This window comes from Rhopalosiphum maidis, chromosome 3, assembly GCF_003676215.2.
Source record: "Rhopalosiphum maidis isolate BTI-1 chromosome 3, ASM367621v3, whole genome shotgun sequence".
NCBI classification, from domain to species: Eukaryota; Metazoa; Arthropoda; class Insecta; order Hemiptera; family Aphididae; genus Rhopalosiphum; species Rhopalosiphum maidis.
The window spans coordinates 72369823-72396560 of record NC_040879.1 but is presented as its reverse complement, the minus strand read 5'-3'; the positions used below and the strand labels follow the sequence as shown (position 1 = coordinate 72396560).

The 26738-nt window shown below is 29.0% G+C and overlaps 5 protein-coding genes across 10 annotated transcripts in view; all 5 read right to left on the bottom strand.

The window, feature by feature from the left end:
• Positions 1–13959, bottom strand: part of LOC113556041 — a 47486-nt gene extending 33527 nt beyond the window's left edge. Inside the window, exons 1-5 of the mRNA XM_026960759.1 lie at positions 13900–13959; positions 13010–13124; positions 12908–12954; positions 12165–12294; positions 7173–7302 (exon numbers count right to left, since the gene is read on the bottom strand). Coding sequence (XP_026816560.1) covers positions 7173–7302; positions 12165–12194 — 160 coding nt within the window. The 5' untranslated portion in view covers positions 12195–12294; positions 12908–12954; positions 13010–13124; positions 13900–13959. The remainder of the gene's footprint in view (positions 1–7172; positions 7303–12164; positions 12295–12907; positions 12955–13009; positions 13125–13899) is intronic.
• LOC114253657 lies at positions 440–6823 on the bottom strand. Of its 2 annotated transcripts, none has more exons than XM_028188616.1 (5): positions 4202–4260; positions 3314–3428; positions 2886–3015; positions 1227–1348; positions 440–450 (listed from the first exon to the last, which is right to left on the bottom strand). In XM_028188616.1, exons 2-4 carry the CDS (start codon positions 3389–3391, stop codon positions 1263–1265), a joined length of 294 nt encoding a protein of 97 aa, XP_028044417.1. In that variant the 5' UTR covers positions 3392–3428; positions 4202–4260; the 3' UTR covers positions 440–450; positions 1227–1262. The 2 variants fall into 2 exon arrangements, with proteins under 2 accessions (XP_028044417.1, XP_028044416.1); XM_028188615.1 differs by lacking the exons at positions 440–450; positions 2886–3015; positions 3314–3428; positions 4202–4260 and adding exons at positions 2053–2182; positions 5438–5573; positions 5873–5987; positions 6764–6823 and having other exon boundaries at positions 1319–1348.
• Positions 13960–14840: 881 nt separating the features above from the next.
• LOC113556044 lies at positions 14841–17354 on the bottom strand. The gene is made up of 5 exons (XM_026960765.1): positions 17295–17354; positions 16405–16519; positions 15970–16105; positions 15559–15688; positions 14841–14855 (listed from the first exon to the last, which is right to left on the bottom strand). The coding sequence occupies exons 2-4, from the start codon at positions 16480–16482 to the stop codon at positions 15582–15584; spliced, it is 321 nt and encodes a 106-aa protein (XP_026816566.1). The 5' UTR covers positions 16483–16519; positions 17295–17354; the 3' UTR covers positions 14841–14855; positions 15559–15581.
• A 47-nt stretch (positions 17355–17401) lies between these two features.
• LOC113556045 lies at positions 17402–20751 on the bottom strand. 2 transcript variants are annotated; one of them, XM_026960768.1, is made up of 5 exons: positions 20692–20751; positions 19801–19915; positions 19366–19501; positions 18955–19084; positions 17402–17416 (listed from the first exon to the last, which is right to left on the bottom strand). In XM_026960768.1, exons 2-4 carry the CDS (start codon positions 19876–19878, stop codon positions 18978–18980), a joined length of 321 nt encoding a protein of 106 aa, XP_026816569.1. In that variant the 5' UTR covers positions 19879–19915; positions 20692–20751; the 3' UTR covers positions 17402–17416; positions 18955–18977. The 2 variants fall into 2 exon arrangements, with proteins under 2 accessions (XP_026816569.1, XP_026816568.1); XM_026960767.1 differs by lacking the exon at positions 17402–17416 and adding an exon at positions 18236–18250.
• A 6-nt stretch (positions 20752–20757) lies between these two features.
• LOC113556042 lies at positions 20758–26718 on the bottom strand. Of its 4 annotated transcripts, none has more exons than XR_003405434.2 (8): positions 24089–24148; positions 23095–23312; positions 22763–22898; positions 22352–22481; positions 21935–22064; positions 21475–21647; positions 21101–21230; positions 20758–20813 (listed from the first exon to the last, which is right to left on the bottom strand). XR_003405434.2 is itself a non-coding variant. In XM_026960763.2 (5 exons), the coding sequence occupies exons 2-4, from the start codon at positions 25839–25841 to the stop codon at positions 22375–22377; spliced, it is 330 nt and encodes a 109-aa protein (XP_026816564.1). In that variant the 5' UTR covers positions 25842–25931; positions 26241–26718; the 3' UTR covers positions 21633–21647; positions 22352–22374. The 4 variants fall into 4 exon arrangements, 1 of the variants encoding a protein (XP_026816564.1); XR_003405433.2 differs by having other exon boundaries at positions 21518–21647; XR_003405435.2 differs by lacking the exons at positions 21475–21647; positions 21935–22064.
• Positions 26719–26738: the final 20 nt, after the last annotated feature.

Here is a 26738-nt window from a genome sequence, read left to right as displayed (position 1 = left end):
ATATATCAGCGTGACTTGAGTGATCTGCCGTACTGCCTTCTAAAATATGTAGTCAATTAAATTCGTATAATGGTTGGAGAATAACTTGAGAATTCAGTGTTTTATAAGCATTTAAATTATGAATTTGTTATATGAGTCAAAAGTATCAAATACAACTGAGTTGTATAATGTTTATAGTGTAACAGGTTATTTGAAAATTATGAAAGTTAATAATGGGAGATTAGAATCATTTACTTAATGTAATGGTCAGGGTTTCATGACACCATCTTTTTGATGCACTTCTATCAATTGATTTTAATTACTTTGAGTAACTATTATACGTAGACTGCATTAAACCTGCAATATTCTCGACCTCCTCCAGTCCATTAATGTAGGATGTTGATACTTCCCACGTGTGAGATAAGTGAATCCATGCGTCTCCATTCCTTGAGTAAACTGCTGTATTGTCATCTGAAAAAATGTAGTCTTTTAAATATGTTTTATAAATTAATTATAAAATGACACTACAACACACCATAAGAAGTACTAAAATTTATATATGACACCTAGTACGCGGCCAACACTGATTAATTCAGATATGGAAAAAAACTAACGGACAAACTTCATTCTTATTACAAAAAATTTGAAAACAATTTACAGCTGAAGATCATATACCCATAATATAAATGTAAAACTGCAAAAATATACGAAATTAAAACGTATTACCCATGATAAGAAACAATAATATTGATAAACCATATAAGATAGTACAAATCTACTGGATTGTTTTGTTTGATTATAACGTAAAAATAGTGTATTTAATGAATGCACTTGTACAATATCCTATAATTGATCATATTCAAATTGAAATAAATAAGAATTTGTATTATTTGTCAATAGTATGTTTTATAGTGTGTCCAAAGCATGAGGTTAAATGAAACGGGTGACGATTTTAATAATGGTATAATACAATCATTTATTTCATCATTTGGACAACTTTTTTAAACATTAACTTAATATTAGAGTGTTTTATATACAACTTAAAATATGAATTTGTGAATTCCGTCTTCTTATTCGTATACACAAGTAGTAAAAATAAAGATAATTTTATAGCTAAAGGAATCTTTAACAGTAATAATAACAAACTAAAGGTGTTTACAAAATTTTTATTCACATTTTTAACAAATCTCAATTTTTACACTACTAATAATTTAGTACTAATTACATTCAATAACCAATACACATACATTGCATTATTATTTTCAACATCTTCAAGTCCATTATTAACATAGGATGTTGATACTTTCCCACGTGTGAGAAATGTGAATCCATGTCTCAGCATGCCTTGTGTGAACTGCCGTACTGCCATCTGAAAATATGTAGTCAATTAAATTTGTATAATGGTTGGAGAATAACTTGAGAATTCAGTGTTTTATAAGCATTTAAATTATGAATTTGTAATATGAGTAAAAAGTATCAAATACAACTGAGTTGTATAATGTTTATAGTGTAACAGGTTATTTGAAAATTATGAAAGTTAATAATGGGAGATTAGAATCATTTACTTAATGTAATGGTCAGGGTTTCATGACACTAAACTTTTGTTACATTACTATTCATTTCCTATCAATTACATTCAATAACCATTACACGTACATTGCATATAACACGTATTATTCTCAGCATCTTCTAGTCCATTTGCAACGTAGGCTGTTGATACTATCCCACGCGTGAGAAATGTGAATTCATGTATCAGCGTGACTTGAGTGATCTGCCGTACTGCCTTCTAAAAATATGTAGTCAATTAAATTCGTATAATGGTTGGAGAATAACTTGAGAATTCAGTGTTTTATAAGCATTTAAATTATGAATTTGTTATATGAGTCAAAAGTATCAAATACAACTGAGTTGTATAATGTTTATAGTGTAACAGGTTATTTGAAAATTATGAAAGTTAATAATGGGAGATTAGAATCATTTACTTAATGTAATGGTCAGGGTTTCATGACACTAAACTTTTGTTACATTACTATTCATTTCCTATCAATTACATTCAATAACCATTACACGTACATTGCATATAACACGTATTATTCTCAGCATCTTCAAGTCCATTTGCAACATAGGATGTTGATACTTTCCCACGTGTGAGATAAGTGAATCCATGCGTCAGAATTCCTTAAGTGAACTGCCGTACTGCCATCTAAAAATATGTAGTCAATTAAATTTGTATAATGGTTGGAGAATAACTTGAGAATTCAGTGTTTTATAAGCATTTAAATTATGAATTGTAATATGAGTAAAAAGTATCAAATACAACTGAGTTGTATAGTGTTTATAGTGTAACAGGTTATTTGAAATTTATGAAAGTTAATAATGGGAAATTAGAATCATTTACTTAATGTAATGGTCAGGGTTTCATGACACTAAACTGTTGTTACATTACTATTCATTTCCTATCAATTACATTCAATAACCATTACACGTACATTGCATATAACACGTATTATTCTCAGCATCTTCAAGTCCATTTGCAACATAGGATGTTGATACTTTCCCACGTGTGAGATAAGTGAATCCATGCGTCAGAAATCCTTAAGTGAACTGCCGTACTGCCATCTGAAAATATGTAGTCAATTAAATTTGTATAATGGTTGGAGAATAACTTGAGAATTCAGTGTTTTATAAGCATTTAAATTATGAATTTGTAATATGAGTAAAAAGTATCAAATACAACTGAGTTGTATAATGTTTATAGAGTAACAGGTTATTTGAAAATTATGAAAGTTAAGAATGGGAGATTAGAATCATTTACTTAATGTAATGGTCAGGGTTTCATGACACTAAACTTTTGTTACATTACTATTCATTTCCTATCAATTACATTCAATAACCATTACACGTACATTGCATATAACACGTATTATTCTCAGCATCTTCTAGTCCATTTGCAACGTAGGCTGTTGATACTATACCACGCGTGAGAAATGTGAATTCATATATCAGCGTGACTTGAGTGATCTGCCGTACTGCCTTCTAAAAATATGTAGTCAATTAAATTCGTATAATGGTTGGAGAATAACTTGAGAATTCAGTGTTTTATAAGCATTTAAATTATGAATTTGTTATATGAGTCAAAAGTATCAAATACAACTGAGTTGTATAATGTTTATAGTGTAACAGGTTATTTGAAAATTATGAAAGTTAATAATGGGAGATTAGAATCATTTACTTAATGTAATGGTCAGGGTTTCATGACACCATCTTTTTGATGCACTTCTATCAATTGATTTTAATTACTTTGAGTAACTATTATACGTAGACTGCATTAAACCTGCAATATTCTCGACCTCCTCCAGTCCATTAATGTAGGATGTTGATACTTTCCCACGTGTGAGATAAGTGAATCCATGCGTCTCCATTCCTTGAGTAAACTGCTGTATTGTCATCTGAAAAAATGTAGTCTTTTAAATATGTTTTATAAATGAATTATAAAATGACACTACAACACACCATAAGAAGTACTAAATTTATATATGACACCTAGTACGCGGCCAACACTGATTAATTCAGATATGGAAAAAACTAACGGACAAACTTCATTCTTATTACAAAAAATTTGAAAACAATTTACAGCTGAAGATCATATACCCATAATATAAATGTAAAACTGCAAAATATATGAAATTAAAACGTATTACCCATGATAAGAAACAATAATATTGATAAACCATATAAGATAGTACAAATCTACTGGATTGTTTTGTTTGATTATAACGTAAAAATAGTGTATTTAATGAATGCACTTGTACAATATCCTATAATTGATCATATTCAAATTGAAATAAATAAGAATTTGTATTATTTGTCAATAGTATGTTTTATAGTGTGTCCAAAGCATGAGGTTAAATGAAACGGGTGACGATTTTAATAATGGTATAATACAATCATTTATTTCATCATTTGGACAACTTTTTTAAACATTAACTTAATATTAGAGTGTTTTATATACAACTTAAAATATGAATTTGTGATTTCCGTCTTGTTTATCGTATACACAAGTAGTAAAAATAAAGATAATTTTATAGCTAAAGGAATCTTTAACAGTAATAATAACAAACTAAAGGTGTTTACAAAATTTTTATTCACATTTTTAACAAATCTCAATTTTTACACTACTATTAATTTAGTACTAATTACATTCAATAACCAATACACATACATTGCATTATTATTTTCAACATCTTCAAGTCCATTATTAACATAGGATGTTGATACTTTCCCACGTGTGAGAAATGTGAATCCATGTCTCAGCATGCCTTGTGTGATCTGCCGTAGTGCCATCTAAAAATATGTAGTCAATTAAATTTGTATAATGGTTGGAGAATAACTTGAGAATTCAGTGTTTTATAAGCATTTAAATTATGAATTTGTAATATGAGTAAAAAGTATCAAATACAACTGAGTTGTATAATGTTTATAGTGTAACAGGTTATTTGAAATTATGAAAGTTAATAATGGGAGATTAGAATCATTTACTTAATGTAATGGTCAGGGTTTCATGACACTAAACTTTTGTTACATTACTATTCATTTCCTATCAATTACATTCAATAACCATTACACGTACATTGCATATAACACGAATTATTCTCAGCATCTTCTAGACCATTTGCAACGTAGGCTGTTGATACTATCCCACGCGTGAGAAATGTGAATTCATGTATCAGCGTGACTTGAGTGATCTGCCGTACTGCCTTCTAAAAATATGTAGTCAATTAAATTCGTATAATGGTTGGAGAATAACTTGAGAATTCAGTGTTTTATAAGCATTTAAATTATGAATTTGTAATATGAGTAAAAAGTATCAAATACAACTGAGTTGTATAATGTTTATAGTGTAACAGGTTATTTGAAAATTATGAAAGTTAATAATGGGAGATTAGAATCATTTACTTAATGTAATGGTCAGGGTTTCATGACACTAAACTTTTGTTACATTACTATTCATTTCCTATCAATTACATTCAATAACCATTACACGTACATTGCATATAACACGAATTATTCTCAGCATCTTCTAGACCATTTGCAACGTAGGCTGTTGATACTATCCCACGCGTGAGAAATGTGAATTCATGTATCAGCGTGACTTGAGTGATCTGCCGTACTGCCTTCTAAAAATATGTAGTCAATTAAATTCGTATAATGGTTGGAGAATAACTTGAGAATTCAGTGTTTTATAAGCATTTAAATTATGAATTTGTAATATGAGTAAAAAGTATCAAATACAACTGAGTTGTATAATGTTTATAGTGTAACAGGTTATTTGAAAATTATGAAAGTTAATAATGGGAGATTAGAATCATTTACTTAATGTAATGGTCAGGGTTTCATGACACTAAACTTTTGTTACATTACTATTCATTTTCTATCAATTACTTTCAATAACCATTACATGTATATTGCATATAACACGTATTATTCTCAGCATCTTCTAGTCCATTTGCAACGTAGGCTGTTGATACTATCCCACGCGTGAGAAATGTGAATTCATGTATCAGCGTGACTTGAGTGATCTGCCATACTGCCTTCTGAAAATATGTAGTCAATTAAATTCGTATAATGGTTGGAGAATAGCTTGAGAATTAAGTGTTTTATAAGCATTTAAATTATGAATTTGTAATGTGAGTCAAAAGTATCAAATACAACTGAGTTGTATAATGTTTATAAAATAACAGGTTATTGGAAAATTATGAAAGTCAATAATGGGAAATTAGAATCATTTACTTTATGTAATGGTCAGGGTTTCATGACACCATCTTTTTGATGCACTTCTATCAATTGAATTTTAATTACTTTGAGTAACTATTATATGTAGACTGCATAAAACCTGCAATATTCTCGACCTCCTCCAGTCCATTAATGTAGGATGTTGATACTTTCCAACGTGTGAAATAAGTGAATCCATGCGTCTCAATTCCTTGAGTAAACTGCTCTATTGTCATCTGAAAAAAGGTAGTCTGTTAAATATGTTTTATAAATGAATTATAAAATGACACTACAACGCACCATAAGGAGTACTAAAATTTATATATGACAACGAGTACGCGGCCAACACTGATTAATTCAGATGTGGAAAAAAACTAACGGACAAACTTCATTCTTATTACAAAAAATTTGAAAACAATTTACAGCTGAAAATCATATACCCATAATATAAATGTAAAACTGCAATAATATACGAAATTAAAACGTATTACCCATGATAACAAATAATAATATTGATAAACCATATAAGATAGTACAAATCTACTGGATTGTTTTGTTTGATTATAACGTAAAAATAGTGTATTTAAAGAATGCACTTGTACAATATCCTATAATTGATCATATTCAAATTGAAATAAATAAGAATTTGTATTATTTGCCAATAGTATGTTTTATAGTGTGTCCAAAGCATGAGGTTAAATGAAACGGGTGACGATTTTAATAATGGTATAATACAATCATTTATTTCATCATTTGGACAACTTTTTTAAACATTAACTTAATATTAGAGTGTTTTATATACAACTTAAAATATGAATTTGTGAATTCCGTCTTGTTTATCGTATACACAAGTAGTAAAAATAAAGAGAATTTTATAGCTAAAGGAATCTTTAACAGTAATAATAACAAACTAAAGGTGTTTACAAAATTTTAATTCACATTTTTAACAAATCTCAATTTTTACACTACTATTAATTTAGTACTAATTACATTCAATAACCAATACACATACATTGCATTATTATTTTCAACATCTTCAATTCCATTATTAACATAGGATGTTGATACTTTCCCACGTGTGAGAAATGTGAATCCATGTCTCAGCATGCCTTGTGTGATCTGCCGTAGTGCCATCTAAAAATATGTAGTCAATTAAATTTGTATAATGGTTGGAGAATAACTTGAGAATTCATTGTTTTATAAGCATTTAAATTATGAATTTGTAATATGAGTAAAAAGTATCAAATACAACTGAGTTGTATAATGTTTATAGTGTAACAGGTTATTTGAAATTTATGAAAGTTAATAATGGTAAATTAGAATCATTTACTTAATGTAATGGTCAGGGTTTCATGACACTAAACTTTTGTTACATTACTACTCATTTCCTATCAATTACATTCAATAACCATTACACGTACATTGCATATAACATGTATTATTCTCAGCATCTTCTAGTCCATTTGCAACATAGGATGTTGATACTTTCCCACGTGTGAAATAAGTGAATCCATGCATCAGAATTCCTAAAGTGAACTGCCGTACATCCATCTAAAAATATGTAGTCAATTAAATTTGTATAATGGTTGGAGAATAACTTGAGAATTCAGTGTTTTATATGCATTTAAATTATGAATTTTTAATGTTCGTCAAATTTATTATAAGAAACCACGTTTTATATTGTTGATGAAGTATCAGCCTAACTGAAATATATGAAAGTTAATAATGGGAGATTAGAATCATTTACTTAATGTAATGGTCAGGGTTTCATGACACTAAACTTTTGTTACATTACCATTCATTTCCTATCAATTACATTCAATAACCATTACACGTACATTGCATATAACACGTATTATTCTTAGCATATTCTAGTCCATTTGCAACGTAGGCTGTCGATACTATCCCACGCGTGAGAAATGTGAATTCATGTATCAGCGTGACTTAAATGATCTGCCGTACTGCCTTCTAAAAATATGTAGTCAATTAAATTTGTATAATGGTTGGAGAATAACTTGAGAATTCAGTGTTTTATAAGCATTTAAATTATGAATTTGTTATATGAGTCAAAAGTATCAAATACAACTGAGTTTTATAATGTTTATAAAGTAACAGGTTATTTGAAATTTATGAATGTTAATAATGGGAAATTAGAATTATTTACTTAATGTAATGGTCAGGGTTTCATGACACTAAACTTCTGTTACATTACTATTCATTTCCTATCAATTACATTCAATAACCATTACACGTATATTGCATATAACACGTATTATTCTTAGCATATTCTAGTCCATTTGCAACGTAGGCTGTTGATACTATCCCACGCGTGAGAAATGTGAATTCATGTATCAGCGTGACTTGAGTGATCTGCCGTACTGCCTTCTAAAAATATGTAGTCAATTAAATTCGTATAATGGTTGGAGAATAAGTTGAGAATTCAGTGTTTTATAAGCATTTAAATTATGAATTTGTAATATGAGTAAAAAGTATCAAATACAACTGAGTTGTATAATGTTTATAGTGTAACAGGTTATTTGAAATTTATGAAAGTTAATAATGGGAAATTAGAATCATTTACTTAATGTAATGGTCAGGGTTTCATGACACTAAACTGTTGTTACATTACTATTCATTTCCTATCAATTACATTCAATAACCATTACACGTACATTGCATATAACATGTATTATTCTCAGCATCTTCTAGTCCATTTGCAACGTAGGCTGTCGATACTATCCCACGCGTGAGAAATGTGAATTCATGTATCAGCGTGACTTGAGTGATCTGCCGTACTGCCTTCTAAAAATATGTAGTCAATTAAATTTGTATAATGGTTGGAGAATAACTTGAGAATTCAGTGTTTTATATGCATTTAAATTATGAATTTTTAATGTTCGTCAAATTTATTATAAGAAACCACGTTTTATATTGTTGATGAAGTATCAGCCTAACTGAAATATATGAAAGTTAATAATGGAGATTAGAATCATTTACTTAATGTAATGGTCAGGGTTTCATGACACTAAACTTTTGTTACATTACTATTCATTCCTATCATTTACATTCAATAACCATTACACGTACATTGCATATAACACGTTTTCTTAGCATATTCTAGTCCATTTGCAACGTAGGCTGTTGATACTATCCCACGCGTGAGAAATGTGAATTCATGTATCAGCGTGACTTAATGATCTGCCGTACTGCCTTCTAAATATGTAGTCAATTAATTTTTATAATGGTTGGAGAATAACTTGAGAATTCAGTGTTTTATAAGCATTAAATTATGAATTTTTATATGAGTCAAAAGTATCAAATACACTGAGTTTTATAATGTTTATAAAATAACAGGTTTTTGAAATTTATGAATGTTAATAATGGGAAATTAGAATTATTTACTTAATGTAATGGTCAGGGTTTCATGACACTAAACTTCTGTTACATTACTATTCATTCCTATCAATTACATTCAATAACCATTACACGTACATTGCATATAACACGTATTATTCTTAGCATATTCTAGTCCATTTGCAACGTAGGCTGTTGATACTTTCCCACGTGTGAGAAATGTGAATCCATGTATCAGCATTCCTTAAGTGAATCTGCCGTACTGCCATCTAAAAATATGTAGTCAATTAAATTTGTATAATGGTTGGAGAATAACTTGAGAATTCAGTGTTTTATAAGCATTTAAATTATGAATTTGTAATATGAGTAAAAGTATCAAATACAACTGAGTTGTATAATGTTTATAGTGTAACAGGTTATTTGAAATTTATGAAAGTTAATAATGGGAAATTAGAATCATTTACTTAATGTAATGGTCAGGGTTTCATGACACTAAACTGTTGTTACATTACTATTCATTTCCTATCAATTACATTCAATAACCATTACACGTACATTGCATATAACATGTATTATTCTCAGCATCTTCTAGTCCATTTGCAACATAGGATGTTGATACTTTCCACGTGTGAGATAAGTGAATCCATGCATCAGAATTCCTTAAGTGAACTGCCGTACTGCCATCTAAAAATATGTAGTCAATTAAATTTGTATAATGGTTGGAGAATAACTTGAGAATTCAGTGTTTTATATGCATTTAAATTATGAATTTTTAATGTTCGTCAAATTTATTATAAGAAACCACGTTTTATATTGTTGATGAAGTATCAGCCTAACTGAAATATATGAAAGTTAATAATGGGAGATTAGAATCATTTACTTAATGTAATGGTCAGGGTTTCATGACACTAAACTTTTGTTACATTACCATTCATTTCCTATCAATTACATTCAATAACCATTACACGTACATTGCATATAACACGTATTATTCTTAGCATATTCTAGTCCATTTGCAACGTAGGCTGTCGATACTATCCCACGCGTGAGAAATGTGAATTCATGTATCAGCGTGACTTAAATGATCTGCCGTACTGCCTTCTAAAATATGTAGTCAATTAAATTTGTATAATGGTTGGAGAATAACTTGAGAATTCAGTGCTTTATAAGCATTTAAATTATGAATTTGTAATATGAGTAAAAAGTATCAAATACAACTGAGTTTTATAATGTTTATAAGTGTAACAGGTTATTTGAAATTATGAATGTTAATAATGGGAATTAGAATTATTTACTTAATGTAATGGTCAGGGTTTCATGACACTAAACTTCTGTTACATTACTATTCATTTCCTATCAATTACATTCAATAACCATTACACGTACATTGCATATAACACGTATTATTCTTAGCATCTTCTAGTCCATTTGCAACGTAGGCTGTTGATACTATCCCACGCGTGAGAAATGTGAATTCATGTATCAGCGTGACTTGAGTGATCTGCCGTACTGCCTTCTAAAAATATGTAGTCAATTAAATTTGTATAATGGTTGGAGAATAACTTGAGAATTCAGTGTTTTATAAGCATTTAAATTATGAATTTGTAATGTGAGTCAAAAGTATTAAATACAACTGAGTTGTATATTGTTTATAGAAGTAATCAGGCTAATTTGAAATTTATGAAAGTTAATAATGGGAAATTAGAATCATTTACTTAATGTAATGGTCAGGGTTTCATGACACTAAACTTTGTTACATTACTATTCATTTCCTATCAATTACATTCAATAACCATTACACGTACATTGCATATAACACTGTATTATTCTCAGCATATTCTAGTCCATTTGCAACATAGGATGTTGATACTTTCCCACGTGTGAGAATAAGTGAATCCATGCTATCAGAATTACTTAAAGTGAACTGCCGTACTGCCATCTAAAAATATGTAGTCAATTAAATTTGTATAATGGTTGGAGAATAACTTGAGAATTCAGTGTTTTATAAGCATTTAAATTATGAATTTGTAATATGAGTCAAAAGTATCAAATACAACTGAGTTTTATAATGTTTATAAAGTAACAGGTTATTTGAAATTTATGAAGTTAATAATGGGAAATTAGAATTATTTACTTAATGTAATGGTCAGGGTTTCATGACACTAAACTTCTGTTACATTACTATTCATTTCCTATCAATTACATTCAATAACCATTACACGTACATTGCATATAACACGTATTATTCTTAGCATATTCTAGTCCATTTGCAACGTAGGCTGTTGATACTATCCCACGCGTGAGAAATGTGAATTCATGTATCAGCGTGACTTGAGTGATCTGCCGTACTGCCTTCTAAAAATATGTAGTCAATTAAATTCGTATAATGGTTGGAGAATAACTTGAGAATTCAGTGTTTTATAAGCATTTAAATTATGAATTTGTAATATGAGTAAAAAGTATCAAATACAACTGAGTTGTATAATGTTTATAAAGTAATAGGTTATTTGAAATTTATGAAAGTTAATAATGGGAAATTAGAATCATTTACTTAATGTAATGGTCAGGGTTTCATGACACTAAACTGTTGTTACATTACTATTCATTTCCTATCAATTACATTCAATAACCATTACACGTACATTGCATATAACATGTATTATTCTCAGCATCTTCTAGTCCATTTGCAACATAGGATGTTGATACTTTCCCACGTGTGAGATAAGTGAATCCATGCGTCAGAATTCCTTAAGTGAACTGCCGTACTGCCATCTAAAAATATGTAGTCAATTAAATTTGTATAATGGTTGGAGAATAACTTGAGAATTCAGTGTTTTATAAGCATTTAAATTATGAATTTGTAATATGAGTAAAAAGTATCAAATACAACTGAGTTGTATAGTGTTTATAGTGTAACAGGTTATTTGAAATTTATGAAAGTTAATAATGGGAAATTAGAATCATTTACTTAATGTAATGGTCAGGGTTTCATGACACTAAACTGTTGTTACATTACTATTCATTTCCTATCAATTACATTCAATAACCATTACACGTACATTGCATATAACATGTATTATTCTCAGCATCTTCTAGTCCATTTGCAACATAGGATGTTGATACTTTCCCACGTGTGAGATAAGTGAATCCATGCGTCAGAATTCCTTAAGTGAACTGCCGTACTGCCATCTAAAAATATGTAGTCAATTAAATTTGTATAATGGTTGGAGAATAACTTGAGAATTCAGTGTTTTATATGCATTTAAATTATGAATTTTTAATGTTCGTCAAATTTATTATAAGAAACCACGTTTTATATTGTTGATGAAGTATCAGCCTAACTGAAATATATGAAAGTTAATAATGGGAGATTAGAATCATTTACTTAATGTAATGGTCAGGGTTTCATGACACTAAACTTTTGTTACATTACTATTCATTTTCTATCAATTACTTTCAATAACCATTACATGTATATTGCATATAACACGTATTATTCTCAGCATCTTCTAGTCCATTTGCAACGTAGGCTGTTGATACTATCCCACGCGTGAGAAATGTGAATTCATGTATCAGCGTGACTTGAGTGATCTGCCATACTGCCTTCTGAAAATATGTAGTCAATTAAATTCGTATAGTGGTTGGAGAATAGCTTGAGAATTAAGTGTTTTATAAGCATTTAAATTATGAATTTGTAATGTGAGTCAAAAGTATCAAATACAACTGAGTTGTATAATGTTTATAAAATAACAGGTTATTGGAAAATTATGAAAGTCAATAATGGGAAATTAGAATCATTTACTTTATGTAATGGTCAGGGTTTCATGACACCATCTTTTTGATGCACTTCTATCAATTGAATTTTAATTACTTGAGTAACTATTATACGTAGACTGCATAAAACCTGCAATATTCTCGACCTCCTCCAGTCCATTAATGTAGGATGTTGATACTTTCCAACGTGTGAAATAAGTGAATCCATGCGTCTCAATTCCTTGAGTAAACTGCTCTATTGTCATCTGAAAAAAGGTAGTCTGTTAAATATGTTTTATAAATGAATTATAAATGACACTACAACGCACCATAAGGAGTACTAAAATTTATATATGACAACGAGTACGCGGCCAACACTGATTAATTCAGATGTGGAAAAAAACTAACGGACAAACTTCATTCTTATTACAAAAAATTTGAAAACAATTTACAGCTGAAAATCATATACCCATAATATAAATGTAAAACTGCAATAATATACGAAATTAAAACGTATTACCCATGATAACAAATAATAATATTGATAAACCATATAAGATAGTACAAATCTACTGGATTGTTTTGTTTGATTATAACGTAAAAATAGTGTATTTAAAGAATGCACTTGTACAATATCCTATAATTGATCATATTCAAATTGAAATAAATAAGAATTTGTATTATTTGCCAATAGTATGTTTTATAGTGTGTCCAAAGCATGAGGTTAAATGAAACGGGTGACGATTTTAATAATGGTATAATACAATCATTTATTTCATCATTTGGACAACTTTTTTAAACATTAACTTAATATTAGAGTGTTTTATATACAACTTAAAATATGAATTTGTGAATTCCGTCTTGTTTATCGTATACACAAGTAGTAAAAATAAAGAGAATTTTATAGCTAAAGGAATCTTTAACAGTAATAATAACAAACTAAAGGTGTTTACAAAATTTTAATTCACATTTTTAACAAATCTCAATTTTTACACTACTATTAATTTAGTACTAATTATATTCAATAACCAATACACATACATTGCATTATTATTTTCAACATCTTCAATTCCATTATTAACATAGGATGTTGATACTTTCCCACGTGTGAGAAATGTGAATCCATGTCTCAGCATGCCTTGTGTGATCTGCCGTAGTGCCATCTAAAAATATGTAGTCAATTAAATTTGTATAATGGTTGGAGAATAACTTGAGAATTCATTGTTTTATAAGCATTTAAATTATGAATTTGTAATATGAGTAAAAAGTATCAAATACAACTGAGTTGTATAATGTTTATAGTGTAACAGGTTATTTGAAATTTATGAAAGTTAATAATGGTAAATTAGAATCATTTACTTAATGTAATGGTCAGGGTTTCATGACACTAAACTTTTGTTACATTACTACTCATTTCCTATCAATTACATTCAATAACCATTACACGTACATTGCATATAACATGTATTATTCTCAGCATCTTCTAGTCCATTTGCAACATAGGATGTTGATACTTTCCCACGTGTGAAATAAGTGAATCCATGCATCAGAATTCCTAAAGTGAACTGCCGTACATCCATCTAAAAATATGTAGTCAATTAAATTTGTATAATGGTTGGAGAATAACTTGAGAATTCAGTGTTTTATATGCATTTAAATTATGAATTTTTAATGTTCGTCAAATTTATTATAAGAAACCACGTTTTATATTGTTGATGAAGTATCAGCCTAACTGAAATATATGAAAGTTAATAATGGGAGATTAGAATCATTTACTTAATGTAATGGTCAGGGTTTCATGACACTAAACTTTTGTTACATTACCATTCATTTCCTATCAATTACATTCAATAACCATTACACGTACATTGCATATAACACGTATTATTCTTAGCATATTCTAGTCCATTTGCAACGTAGGCTGTCGATACTATCCCACGCGTGAGAAATGTGAATTCATGTATCAGCGTGACTTAAATGATCTGCCGTACTGCCTTCTAAAAATATGTAGTCAATTAAATTTGTATAATGGTTGGAGAATAACTTGAGAATTCAGTGTTTATAAGCATTTAAATTATGAATTTGTTATATGAGTCAAAAGTATCAAATACAACTGAGTTTTATAATGTTTATAAAGTAACAGGTTATTTGAAATTTATGAATGTTAATAATGGGAAATTAGAATTATTTACTTAATGTAATGGTCAGGGTTTCATGACACTAAACTTCTGTTACATTACTATTCATTTCCTATCAATTACATTCAATAACCATTACACGTACATTGCATATAACACGTATTATTCTTAGCATATTCTAGTCAATTTGCAACGTAGGCTGTTGATACTTTCCCACGTGTGAGATAAGTGAATCCATGCGTCAGAATTCCTTAAGTGAACTGCCGTACTGCCATCTAAAAATATGTAGTCAATTAAATTTGTATAATGGTTGGAGAATAACTTGAGAATTCAGTGTTTTATAAGCATTTAAATTATGAATTTGTAATATGAGTAAAAAGTATCAAATACAACTGAGTTGTATAGTGTTTATAGTGTAACAGGTTATTTGAAATTTATGAAAGTTAATAATGGGAAATTAGAATCATTTACTTAATGTAATGGTCAGGGTTTCATGACACTAAACTGTTGTTACATTACTATTCATTTCCTATCAATTACATTCAATAACCATTACACGTACATTGCATATAACATGTATTATTCTCAGCATCTTCTAGTCCATTTGCAACATAGGATGTTGATACTTTCCCACGTGTGAGATAAGTGAATCCATGCGTCAGAATTCCTTAAGTGAACTGCCGTACTGCCATCTAAAAATATGTAGTCAATTAAATTTGTATAATGGTTGGAGAATAACTTGAGAATTCAGTGTTTTATATGCATTTAAATTATGAATTTTTAATGTTCGTCAAATTTATTATAAGAAACCACGTTTTATATTGTTGATGAAGTATCAGCCTAACTGAAATATATGAAAGTTAATAATGGGAGATTAGAATCATTTACTTAATGTAATGGTCAGGGTTTCATGACACTAAACTTTTGTTACATTACTATTCATTTTCTATCAATTACTTTCAATAACCATTACATGTATATTGCATATAACACGTATTATTCTCAGCATCTTCTAGTCCATTTGCAACGTAGGCTGTTGATACTATCCCACGCGTGAGAAATGTGAATTCATGTATCAGCGTGACTTGAGTGATCTGCCATACTGCCTTCTGAAAATATGTAGTCAATTAAATTCGTATAGTGGTTGGAGAATAGCTTGAGAATTAAGTGTTTTATAAGCATTTAAATTATGAATTTGTAATGTGAGTCAAAAGTATCAAATACAACTGAGTTGTATAATGTTTATAAAATAACAGGTTATTGGAAAATTATGAAAGTCAATAATGGGAAATTAGAATCATTTACTTTATGTAATGGTCAGGGTTTCATGACACCATCTTTTTGATGCACTTCTATCAATTGAATTTTAATTACTTTGAGTAACTATTATACGTAGACTGCATAAAACCTGCAATATTCTCGACCTCCTCCAGTCCATTAATGTAGGATGTTGATACTTTCCAACGTGTGAAATAAGTGAATCCATGCGTCTCAATTCCTTGAGTAAACTGCTCTATTGTCATCTGAAAAAAGGTAGTCTGTTAAATATGTTTTATAAATGAATTATAAAATGACACTACAACGCACCATAAGGAGTACTAAAATTTATATATGACAACGAGTACGCGGCCAACACTGATTAATTCAGATGTGGAAAAAAACTAACGGACAAACTTCATTCTTATTACAAAAAATTTGAAAACAATTTACAGCTGAAAATCATATACCCATAATATAAATGTAAAACTGCAATAATATACGAAATTAAAACGTATTACCCATGATAACAAATAATAATATTGATAAACCATATAAGATAGTACAAATCTACTGGATTGTTTTGTTTGATTATAACGTAAAAATAGTGTATTTAAAGAATGCACTTGTACAATATCCTATAATTGATCATATTCAAATTGAAATAAATAAGAATTTGTATTATTTGCCAATAGTATGTTTTATAGTGTGTCCAAAGCATGAGGTTAAATGAAACGGGTGACGATTTTAATAATGGTATAATACAATCATTTATTTCATCATTTGGACAACTTTTTTAAACATTAACTTAATATTAGAGTGTTTTATATACAACTTAAAATATGAATTTGTGAATTCCGTCTTGTTTATCGTATACACAAGTAGTAAAATAAAGAGAATTTTATAGCTAAAGGAATCTTTAACAGTAATAATAACAAACTAAAGGTGTTTACAAAATTTTAATTCACATTTTTAACAAATCTCAATTTTTACACTACTATTAATTTAGTACTAATTACATTCAATAACCAATACACATACATTGCATTATTATTTTCAACATCTTCAATTCCATTATTAACATAGGATGTTGATACTTTCCCACGTGTGAGAAATGTGAATCCATGTCTCAGCATGCCTTGTGTGATCTGCCGTAGTGCCATCTAAAAATATGTAGTCAATTAAATTTGTATAATGGTTGGAGAATAACTTGAGAATTCATTGTTTTATAAGCATTTAAATTATGAATTTGTAATATGAGTAAAAAGTATCAAATACAACTGAGTTGTATAATGTTTATAGTGTAACAGGTTATTTGAAATTTATGAAAGTTAATAATGGTAAATTAGAATCATTTACTTAATGTAATGGTCAGGGTTTCATGACACTAAACTTTTGTTACATTACTACTCATTTCCTATCAATTACATTCAATAACCATTACACGTACATTGCATATAACATGTATTATTCTCAGCATCTTCTAGTCCATTTGCAACATAGGATGTTGATACTTTCCCACGTGTGAAATAAGTGAATCCATGCATCAGAATTCCTAAAGTGAACTGCCGTACATCCATCTAAAAATATGTAGTCAATTAAATTTGTATAATGGTTGGAGAATAACTTGAGAATTCAGTGTTTTATATGCATTTAAATTATGAATTTTTAATGTTCGTCAAATTTATTATAAGAAACCACGTTTTATATTGTTGATGAAGTATCAGCCTAACTGAAATATATGAAAGTTAATAATGGGAGATTAGAATCATTTACTTAATGTAATGGTCAGGGTTTCATGACACTAAACTTTTGTTACATTACCATTCATTTCCTATCAATTACATTCAATAACCATTACACGTACATTGCATATAACACGTATTATTCTTAGCATATTCTAGTCCATTTGCAACGTAGGCTGTCGATACTATCCCACGCGTGAGAAATGTGAATTCATGTATCAGCGTGACTTAAATGATCTGCCGTACTGCCTTCTAAAAATATGTAGTCAATTAAATTTGTATAATGGTTGGAGAATAACTTGAGAATTCAGTGTTTTATAAGCATTTAAATTATGAATTTGTTATATGAGTCAAAAGTATCAAATACAACTGAGTTTTATAATGTTTATAAAGTAACAGGTTATTTGAAATTTATGAATGTTAATAATGGGAAATTAGAATTATTTACTTAATGTAATGGTCAGGGTTTCATGACACTAAACTTCTGTTACATTACTATTCATTTCCTATCAATTACATTCAATAACCATTACACGTACATTGCATATAACACGTATTATTCTTAGCATATTCTAGTCAATTTGCAACGTAGGCTGTTGATACTTTCCCACGTGTGAGATAAGTGAATCCATGCGTCAGAATTCCTTAAGTGAACTGCCGTACTGCCATCTAAAAATATGTAGTCAATTAAATTTGTATAATGGTTGGAGAATAACTTGAGAATTCAGTGTTTTATAAGCATTTAAATTATGAATTTGTAATATGAGTAAAAAGTATCAAATACAACTGAGTTGTATAGTGTTTATAGTGTAACAGGTTATTTGAAATTTATGAAAGTTAATAATGGGAAATTAGAATCATTTACTTAATGTAATGGTCAGGGTTTCATGACACTAAACTGTTGTTACATTACTATTCATTTCCTATCAATTACATTCAATAACCATTACACGTACATTGCATATAACATGTATTATTCTCAGCATCTTCTAGTCCATTTGCAACATAGGATGTTGATACTTTCCCACGTGTGAGATAAGTGAATCCATGCGTCAGAATTCCTTAAGTGAACTGCCGTACTGCCATCTAAAAATATGTAGTCAATTAAATTTGTATAATGGTTGGAGAATAACTTGAGAATTCAGTGTTTTATATGCATTTAAATTATGAATTTTTAATGTTCGTCAAATTTATTATAAGAAACCACGTTTTATATTGTTGATGAAGTATCAGCCTAACTGAAATATATGAAAGTTAATAATGGGAGATTAGAATCATTTACTTAATGTAATGGTCAGGGTTTCATGACACTAAACTTTTGTTACATTACTATTCATTTTCTATCAATTACTTTCAATAACCATTACATGTATATTGCATATAACACGTATTATTCTCAGCATCTTCTAGTCCATTTGCAACGTAGGCTGTTGATACTATCCCACGCGTGAGAAATGTGAATTCATGTATCAGCGTGACTTGAGTGATCTGCCATACTGCCTTCTGAAAATATGTAGTCAATTAAATTCGTATAGTGGTTGGAGAATAGCTTGAGAATTAAGTGTTTTATAAGCATTTAAATTATGAATTTGTAATGTGAGTCAAAAGTATCAAATACAACTGAGTTGTATAATGTTTATAAAATAACAGGTTATTGGAAAATTATGAAAGTCAATAATGGGAAATTAGAATCATTTACTTTATGTAATGGTCAGGGTTTCATGACACCATCTTTTTGATGCACTTCTATCAATTGAATTTTAATTACTTTGAGTAACTATTATACGTAGACTGCATAAAACCTGCAATATTCTCGACCTCCTCCAGTCCATTAATGTAGGATGTTGATACTTTCCAACGTGTGAAATAAGTGAATCCATGCGTCTCAATTCCTTGAGTAAACTGCTCTATTGTCATCTGAAAAAAGGTAGTCTGTTAAATATGTTTTATAAATGAATTATAAAATGACACTACAACGCACCATAAGGAGTACTAAAATTTATATATGACAACGAGTACGCGGCCAACACTGATTAATTCAGATGTGGAAAAAAACTAACGGACAAACTTCATTCTTATTACAAAAAATTTGAAAACAATTTACAGCTGAAAATCATATACCCATAATATAAATGTAAAACTGCAATAATATACGAAATTAAAACGTATTACCCATGATAACAAATAATAATATTGATAAACCATATAAGATAGTACAAATCTACTGGATTGTTTTGTTTGATTATAACGTAAAAATAGTGTATTTAAAGAATGCACTTGTACAATATCCTATAATTGATCATATTCAAATTGAAATAAATAAGAATTTGTATTATTTGCCAATAGTATGTTTTATAGTGTGTCCAAAGCATGAGGTTAAATGAAACGGGTGACGATTTTAATAATGGTATAATACAATCATTTATTTCATCATTTGGACAACTTTTTTAAACATTAACTTAATATTAGAGTGTTTTATATACAACTTAAAATATGAATTTGTGAATTCCGTCTTGTTTATCGTATACACAAGTAGTAAAAATAAAGAGAATTTTATAGCTAAAGGAATCTTTAACAGTAATAATAACAAACTAAAGGTGTTTACAAAATTTTAATTCACATTTTTAACAAATCTCAATTTTTACACTACTATTAATTTAGTACTAATTACATTCAATAACCAATACACATACATTGCATTATTATTTTCAACATCTTCAATTCCATTATTAACATAGGATGTTGATACTTTCCCACGTGTGAGAAATGTGAATCCATGTCTCAGCATGCCTTGTGTGATCTGCCGTAGTGCCATCTAAAAATATGTAGTCAATTAAATTTGTATAATGGTTGGAGAATAACTTGAGAATTCATTGTTTTATAAGCATTTAAATTATGAATTTGTAATATGAGTAAAAAGTATCAAATACAACTGAGTTGTATAATGTTTATAGTGTAACAGGTTATTTGAAATTTATGAAAGTTAATAATGGTAAATTAGAATCATTTACTTAATGTAATGGTCAGGGTTTCATGACACTAAACTTTTGTTACATTACTACTCATTTCCTATCAATTACATTCAATAACCATTACACGTACATTGCATATAACATGTATTATTCTCAGCATCTTCTAGTCCATTTGCAACATAGGATGTTGATACTTTCCCACGTGTGAAATAAGTGAATCCATGCATCAGAATTCCTAAAGTGAACTGCCGTACATCCATCTAAAAATATGTAGTCAATTAAATTTGTATAATGGTTGGAGAATAACTTGAGAATTCAGTGTTTTATATGCATTTAAATTATGAATTTTTAATGTTCGTCAAATTTATTATAAGAAACCACGTTTTATATTGTTGATGAAGTATCAGCCTAACTGAAATATATGAAAGTTAATAATGGGAGATTAGAATCATTTACTTAATGTAATGGTCAGGGTTTCATGACACTAAACTTTTGTTACATTACCATTCATTTCCTATCAATTACATTCAATAACCATTACACGTACATTGCATATAACACGTATTATTCTTAGCATATTCTAGTCCATTTGCAACGTAGGCTGTCGATACTATCCCACGCGTGAGAAATGTGAATTCATGTATCAGCGTGACTTAAATGATCTGCCGTACTGCCTTCTAAAAATATGTAGTCAATTAAATTTGTATAATGGTTGGAGAATAACTTGAGAATTCAGTGTTTTATAAGCATTTAAATTATGAATTTGTTATATGAGTCAAAAGTATCAAATACAACTGAGTTTTATAATGTTTATAAAGTAACAGGTTATTTGAAATTTATGAATGTTAATAATGGGAAATTAGAATTATTTACTTAATGTAATGGTCAGGGTTTCATGACACTAAACTTCTGTTACATTACTATTCATTTCCTATCAATTACATTCAATAACCATTACACGTACATTGCATATAACACGTATTATTCTTAGCATATTCTAGTCAATTTGCAACGTAGGCTGTTGATACTTTCCCACGTGTGAGATAAGTGAATCCATGCGTCAGAATTCCTTAAGTGAACTGCCGTACTGCCATCTAAAAATATGTAGTCAATTAAATTTGTATAATGGTTGGAGAATAACTTGAGAATTCAGTGTTTTATAAGCATTTAAATTATGAATTTGTAATATGAGTAAAAAGTATCAAATACAACTGAGTTGTATAGTGTTTATAGTGTAACAGGTTATTTGAAATTTATGAAAGTTAATAATGGGAAATTAGAATCATTTACTTAATGTAATGGTCAGGGTTTCATGACACTAAACTGTTGTTACATTACTATTCATTTCCTATCAATTACATTCAATAACCATTACACGTACATTGCATATAACATGTATTATTCTCAGCATCTTCTAGTCCATTTGCAACATAGGATGTTGATACTTTCCCACGTGTGAGATAAGTGAATCCATGCGTCAGAATTCCTTAAGTGAACTGCCGTACTGCCATCTAAAAATATGTAGTCAATTAAATTTGTATAATGGTTGGAGAATAACTTGAGAATTCAGTGTTTTATATGCATTTAAATTATGAATTTTTAATGTTCGTCAAATTTATTATAAGAAACCACGTTTTATATTGTTGATGAAGTATCAGCCTAACTGAAATATATGAAAGTTAATAATGGGAGATTAGAATCATTTACTTAATGTAATGGTCAGGGTTTCATGACACTAAACTTTTGTTACATTACTATTCATTTTCTATCAATTACTTTCAATAACCATTACATGTATATTGCATATAACACGTATTATTCTCAGCATCTTCTAGTCCATTTGCAACGTAGGCTGTTGATACTATCCCACGCGTGAGAAATGTGAATTCATGTATCAGCGTGACTTGAGTGATCTGCCATACTGCCTTCTGAAAATATGTAGTCAATTAAATTCGTATAGTGGTTGGAGAATAGCTTGAGAATTAAGTGTTTTATAAGCATTTAAATTATGAATTTGTAATGTGAGTCAAAAGTATCAAATACAACTGAGTTGTATAATGTTTATAAAATAACAGGTTATTGGAAAATTATGAAAGTCAATAATGGGAAATTAGAATCATTTACTTTATGTAATGGTCAGGGTTTCATGACACCATCTTTTTGATGCACTTCTATCAATTGAATTTTAATTACTTTGAGTAACTATTATACGTAGACTGCATAAAACCTGCAATATTCTCGACCTCCTCCAGTCCATTAATGTAGGATGTTGATACTTTCCAACGTGTGAAATAAGTGAATCCATGCGTCTCAATTCCTTGAGTAAACTGCTCTATTGTCATCTGAAAAAAGGTAGTCTGTTAAATATGTTTTATAAATGAATTATAAAATGACACTACAACGCACCATAAGGAGTACTAAAATTTATATATGACAACGAGTACGCGGCCAACACTGATTAATTCAGATGTGGAAAAAAACTAACGGACAAACTTCATTCTTATTACAAAAAATTTGAAAACAATTTACAGCTGAAAATCATATACCCATAATATAAATGTAAAACTGCAATAATATACGAAATTAAAACGTATTACCCATGATAACAAATAATAATATTGATAAACCATATAAGATAGTACAAATCTACTGGATTGTTTTGTTTGATTATAACGTAAAAATAGTGTATTTAAAGAATGCACTTGTACAATATCCTATAATTGATCATATTCAAATTGAAATAAATAAGAATTTGTATTATTTGCCAATAGTATGTTTTATAGTGTGTCCAAAGCATGAGGTTAAATGAAACGGGTGACGATTTTAATAATGGTATAATACAATCATTTATTTCATCATTTGGACAACTTTTTTAAACATTAACTTAATATTAGAGTGTTTTATATACAACTTAAAATATGAATTTGTGAATTCCGTCTTGTTTATCGTATACACAAGTAGTAAAAATAAAGAGAATTTTATAGCTAAAGGAATCTTTAACAGTAATAATAACAAACTAAAGGTGTTTACAAAATTTTAATTCACATTTTTAACAAATCTCAATTTTTACACTACTATTAATTTAGTACTAATTACATTCAATAACCAATACACATACATTGCATTATTATTTTCAACATCTTCAATTCCATTATTAACATAGGATGTTGATACTTTCCCACGTGTGAGAAATGTGAATCCATGTCTCAGCATGCCTTGTGTGATCTGCCGTAGTGCCATCTAAAAATATGTAGTCAATTAAATTTGTATAATGGTTGGAGAATAACTTGAGAATTCATTGTTTTATAAGCATTTAAATTATGAATTTGTAATATGAGTAAAAAGTATCAAATACAACTGAGTTGTATAATGTTTATAGTGTAACAGGTTATTTGAAATTTATGAAAGTTAATAATGGTAAATTAGAATCATTTACTTAATGTAATGGTCAGGGTTTCATGACACTAAACTTTTGTTACATTACTACTCATTTCCTATCAATTACATTCAATAACCATTACACGTACATTGCATATAACATGTATTATTCTCAGCATCTTCTAGTCCATTTGCAACATAGGATGTTGATACTTTCCCACGTGTGAAATAAGTGAATCCATGCATCAGAATTCCTAAAGTGAACTGCCGTACATCCATCTAAAAATATGTAGTCAATTAAATTTGTATAATGGTTGGAGAATAACTTGAGAATTCAGTGTTTTATATGCATTTAAATTATGAATTTTTAATGTTCGTCAAATTTATTATAAGAAACCACGTTTTATATTGTTGATGAAGTATCAGCCTAACTGAAATATATGAAAGTTAATAATGGGAGATTAGAATCATTTACTTAATGTAATGGTCAGGGTTTCATGACACTAAACTTTTGTTACATTACCATTCATTTCCTATCAATTACATTCAATAACCATTACACGTACATTGCATATAACACGTATTATTCTTAGCATATTCTAGTCCATTTGCAACGTAGGCTGTCGATACTATCCCACGCGTGAGAAATGTGAATTCATGTATCAGCGTGACTTAAATGATCTGCCGTACTGCCTTCTAAAAATATGTAGTCAATTAAATTTGTATAATGGTTGGAGAATAACTTGAGAATTCAGTGTTTTATAAGCATTTAAATTATGAATTTGTTATATGAGTCAAAAGTATCAAATACAACTGAGTTTTATAATGTTTATAAAGTAACAGGTTATTTGAAATTTATGAATGTTAATAATGGGAAATTAGAATTATTTACTTAATGTAATGGTCAGGGTTTCATGACACTAAACTTCTGTTACATTACTATTCATTTCCTATCAATTACATTCAATAACCATTACACGTACATTGCATATAACATGTATTATTCTCAGCATCTTCTAGTCCATTTGCAACATAGGATGTTGATACTTTCCCACGTGTGAAATAAGTGAATCCATGCATCAGAATTCCTAAAGTGAACTGCCGTACATCCATCTAAAAATATGTAGTCAATTAAATTCGTATAATGGTTGGAGAATAACTTGAGAATTCAGTGTTTTATATGCATTTAAATTATGAATTTTTAATGTTCGTCAAATTTATCATAAGAAACCACGTTTTATATTGTTGATGAAGTATCAGCTAAACTGAAATATATGAAAGTAAATAATAGGAAATTAGAATCATTTAGTTAATGTAATGGTCAGGGATTCATGACACCAATTTTTTGATGCATTTCTATCAATTGAATATTATTTACTTTGAGTAACTATTATACGTACAGTGCATAGAACCTTTAATATTCTCGACATCCTTGAGTCCATTATTAACGTAGGATGTTGATACTTTCCCACGTGTGAGATTAGTGAATCCATGCGTCAGAATTCCTTGAGTGAGTTGCCGTATAGTCATTTGAAAAAATGTTGTCCGTTAAATATGTTTTATATATGAATTATAAAATGACACTACAACACACCATAAGGAATACTAAAATTTATATATGACAACTAGTACGTGGCCAACACTGAGTAATTCAGACATGGAAAAAATCATACTATAATTTAAATCTTCAATAAAAATTTAGAACTTATCAATAATAACAAAAAAAAAATTGGATTACATTTGTAATCCTCGCGACTACTGACGTTCTATTAAGATGCACAAGCTATGCAGGGTTAAGAAGTTTCAGCTTCAATGTATGTATGAACGTTGATAACGGGAAATTTATATTATTTTCTTAATCTATTGGTCAGGGTTTCATGACATTAACTTACATTTTCCAAGGTCGATTTACTGCGTTCTGATTGCATATTATTATATTCCTTGCCAATACCAATATTTTCATATCATTTAAAATGAAGCTACGGACTTGTTTAAGTATTTAAAAAATTACCAAACTGGTGTCTGATATTGCTTAAGTTGTTTTGTATTGATGTTGTTTTGCGCTAACTGTCGGTCAAACATGATTTTGGTTTATTTCGTTGATTTTTCATGTGTTTGAGAACCCTGCACTACCTTTTCAAATATTGCTAGCGGAATATTCTTCAAATAATAAACCATGATTCATCTCTCTTTAGTCTACCTTAAATTGTGTAATAAAATTATTATGTGTATGTGCTGTTATCTCACCGAGAACCGGGTTATCGCGATTATCTTTAATCGAGAGTTGCTTAGATACCTTTACCGAAGTTGTGATTAGCTGTACCTCGTTATCACAGATCCTCAACTCGTGATTGTGATAACCAGGTCGGTTCGTTTATGTTGAGGTGAGT

Coding starts and splice junctions, on each gene's coding strand:
- LOC113556042 (XM_026960763.2), bottom strand. CDS start 25,841: ATGGATTCACTAATCTCACACGTGGGAAAGTATCAACATCCTACGTTA. Junction 25,462..25,748: donor TATTAAAGGTTCTATGCACT/GTACGTATAATA, acceptor ACATATTTTTAG/ATGGATGTACGGCAGTTCAC. Junction 22,482..25,331: donor TAATACATGTTATATGCAAT/GTACGTGTAATG, acceptor ACATATTTTTAG/ATGGCAGTACGGCAGTTCAC.
- LOC113556044 (XM_026960765.1), bottom strand. CDS start 16,482: ATGGATTCACTTATTTCACACGTTGGAAAGTATCAACATCCTACATTA. Junction 16,106..16,404: donor GGAGGTCGAGAATATTGCAG/GTTTTATGCAGT, acceptor ACATATTTTCAG/AAGGCAGTATGGCAGATCAC. Junction 15,689..15,969: donor GTGTTATATGCAATATACAT/GTAATGGTTATT, acceptor ACATATTTTTAG/ATGGCAGTACGGCAGTTCAC.
- LOC113556045 (XM_026960768.1), bottom strand. CDS start 19,878: ATGGATTCACTTATTTCACACGTTGGAAAGTATCAACATCCTACATTA. Junction 19,502..19,800: donor GGAGGTCGAGAATATTGCAG/GTTTTATGCAGT, acceptor ACATATTTTCAG/AAGGCAGTATGGCAGATCAC. Junction 19,085..19,365: donor GTGTTATATGCAATATACAT/GTAATGGTTATT, acceptor ACATATTTTTAG/ATGGCAGTACGGCAGTTCAC.
- LOC114253657 (XM_028188615.1), bottom strand. CDS start 5,950: ATGGATTCACTTATTTCACACGTTGGAAAGTATCAACATCCTACATTA. Junction 5,574..5,872: donor GGAGGTCGAGAATATTGCAG/GTTTTATGCAGT, acceptor ACATATTTTCAG/AAGGCAGTATGGCAGATCAC. Junction 2,183..5,437: donor GTGTTATATGCAATATACAT/GTAATGGTTATT, acceptor ACATATTTTTAG/ATGGCAGTACGGCAGTTCAC.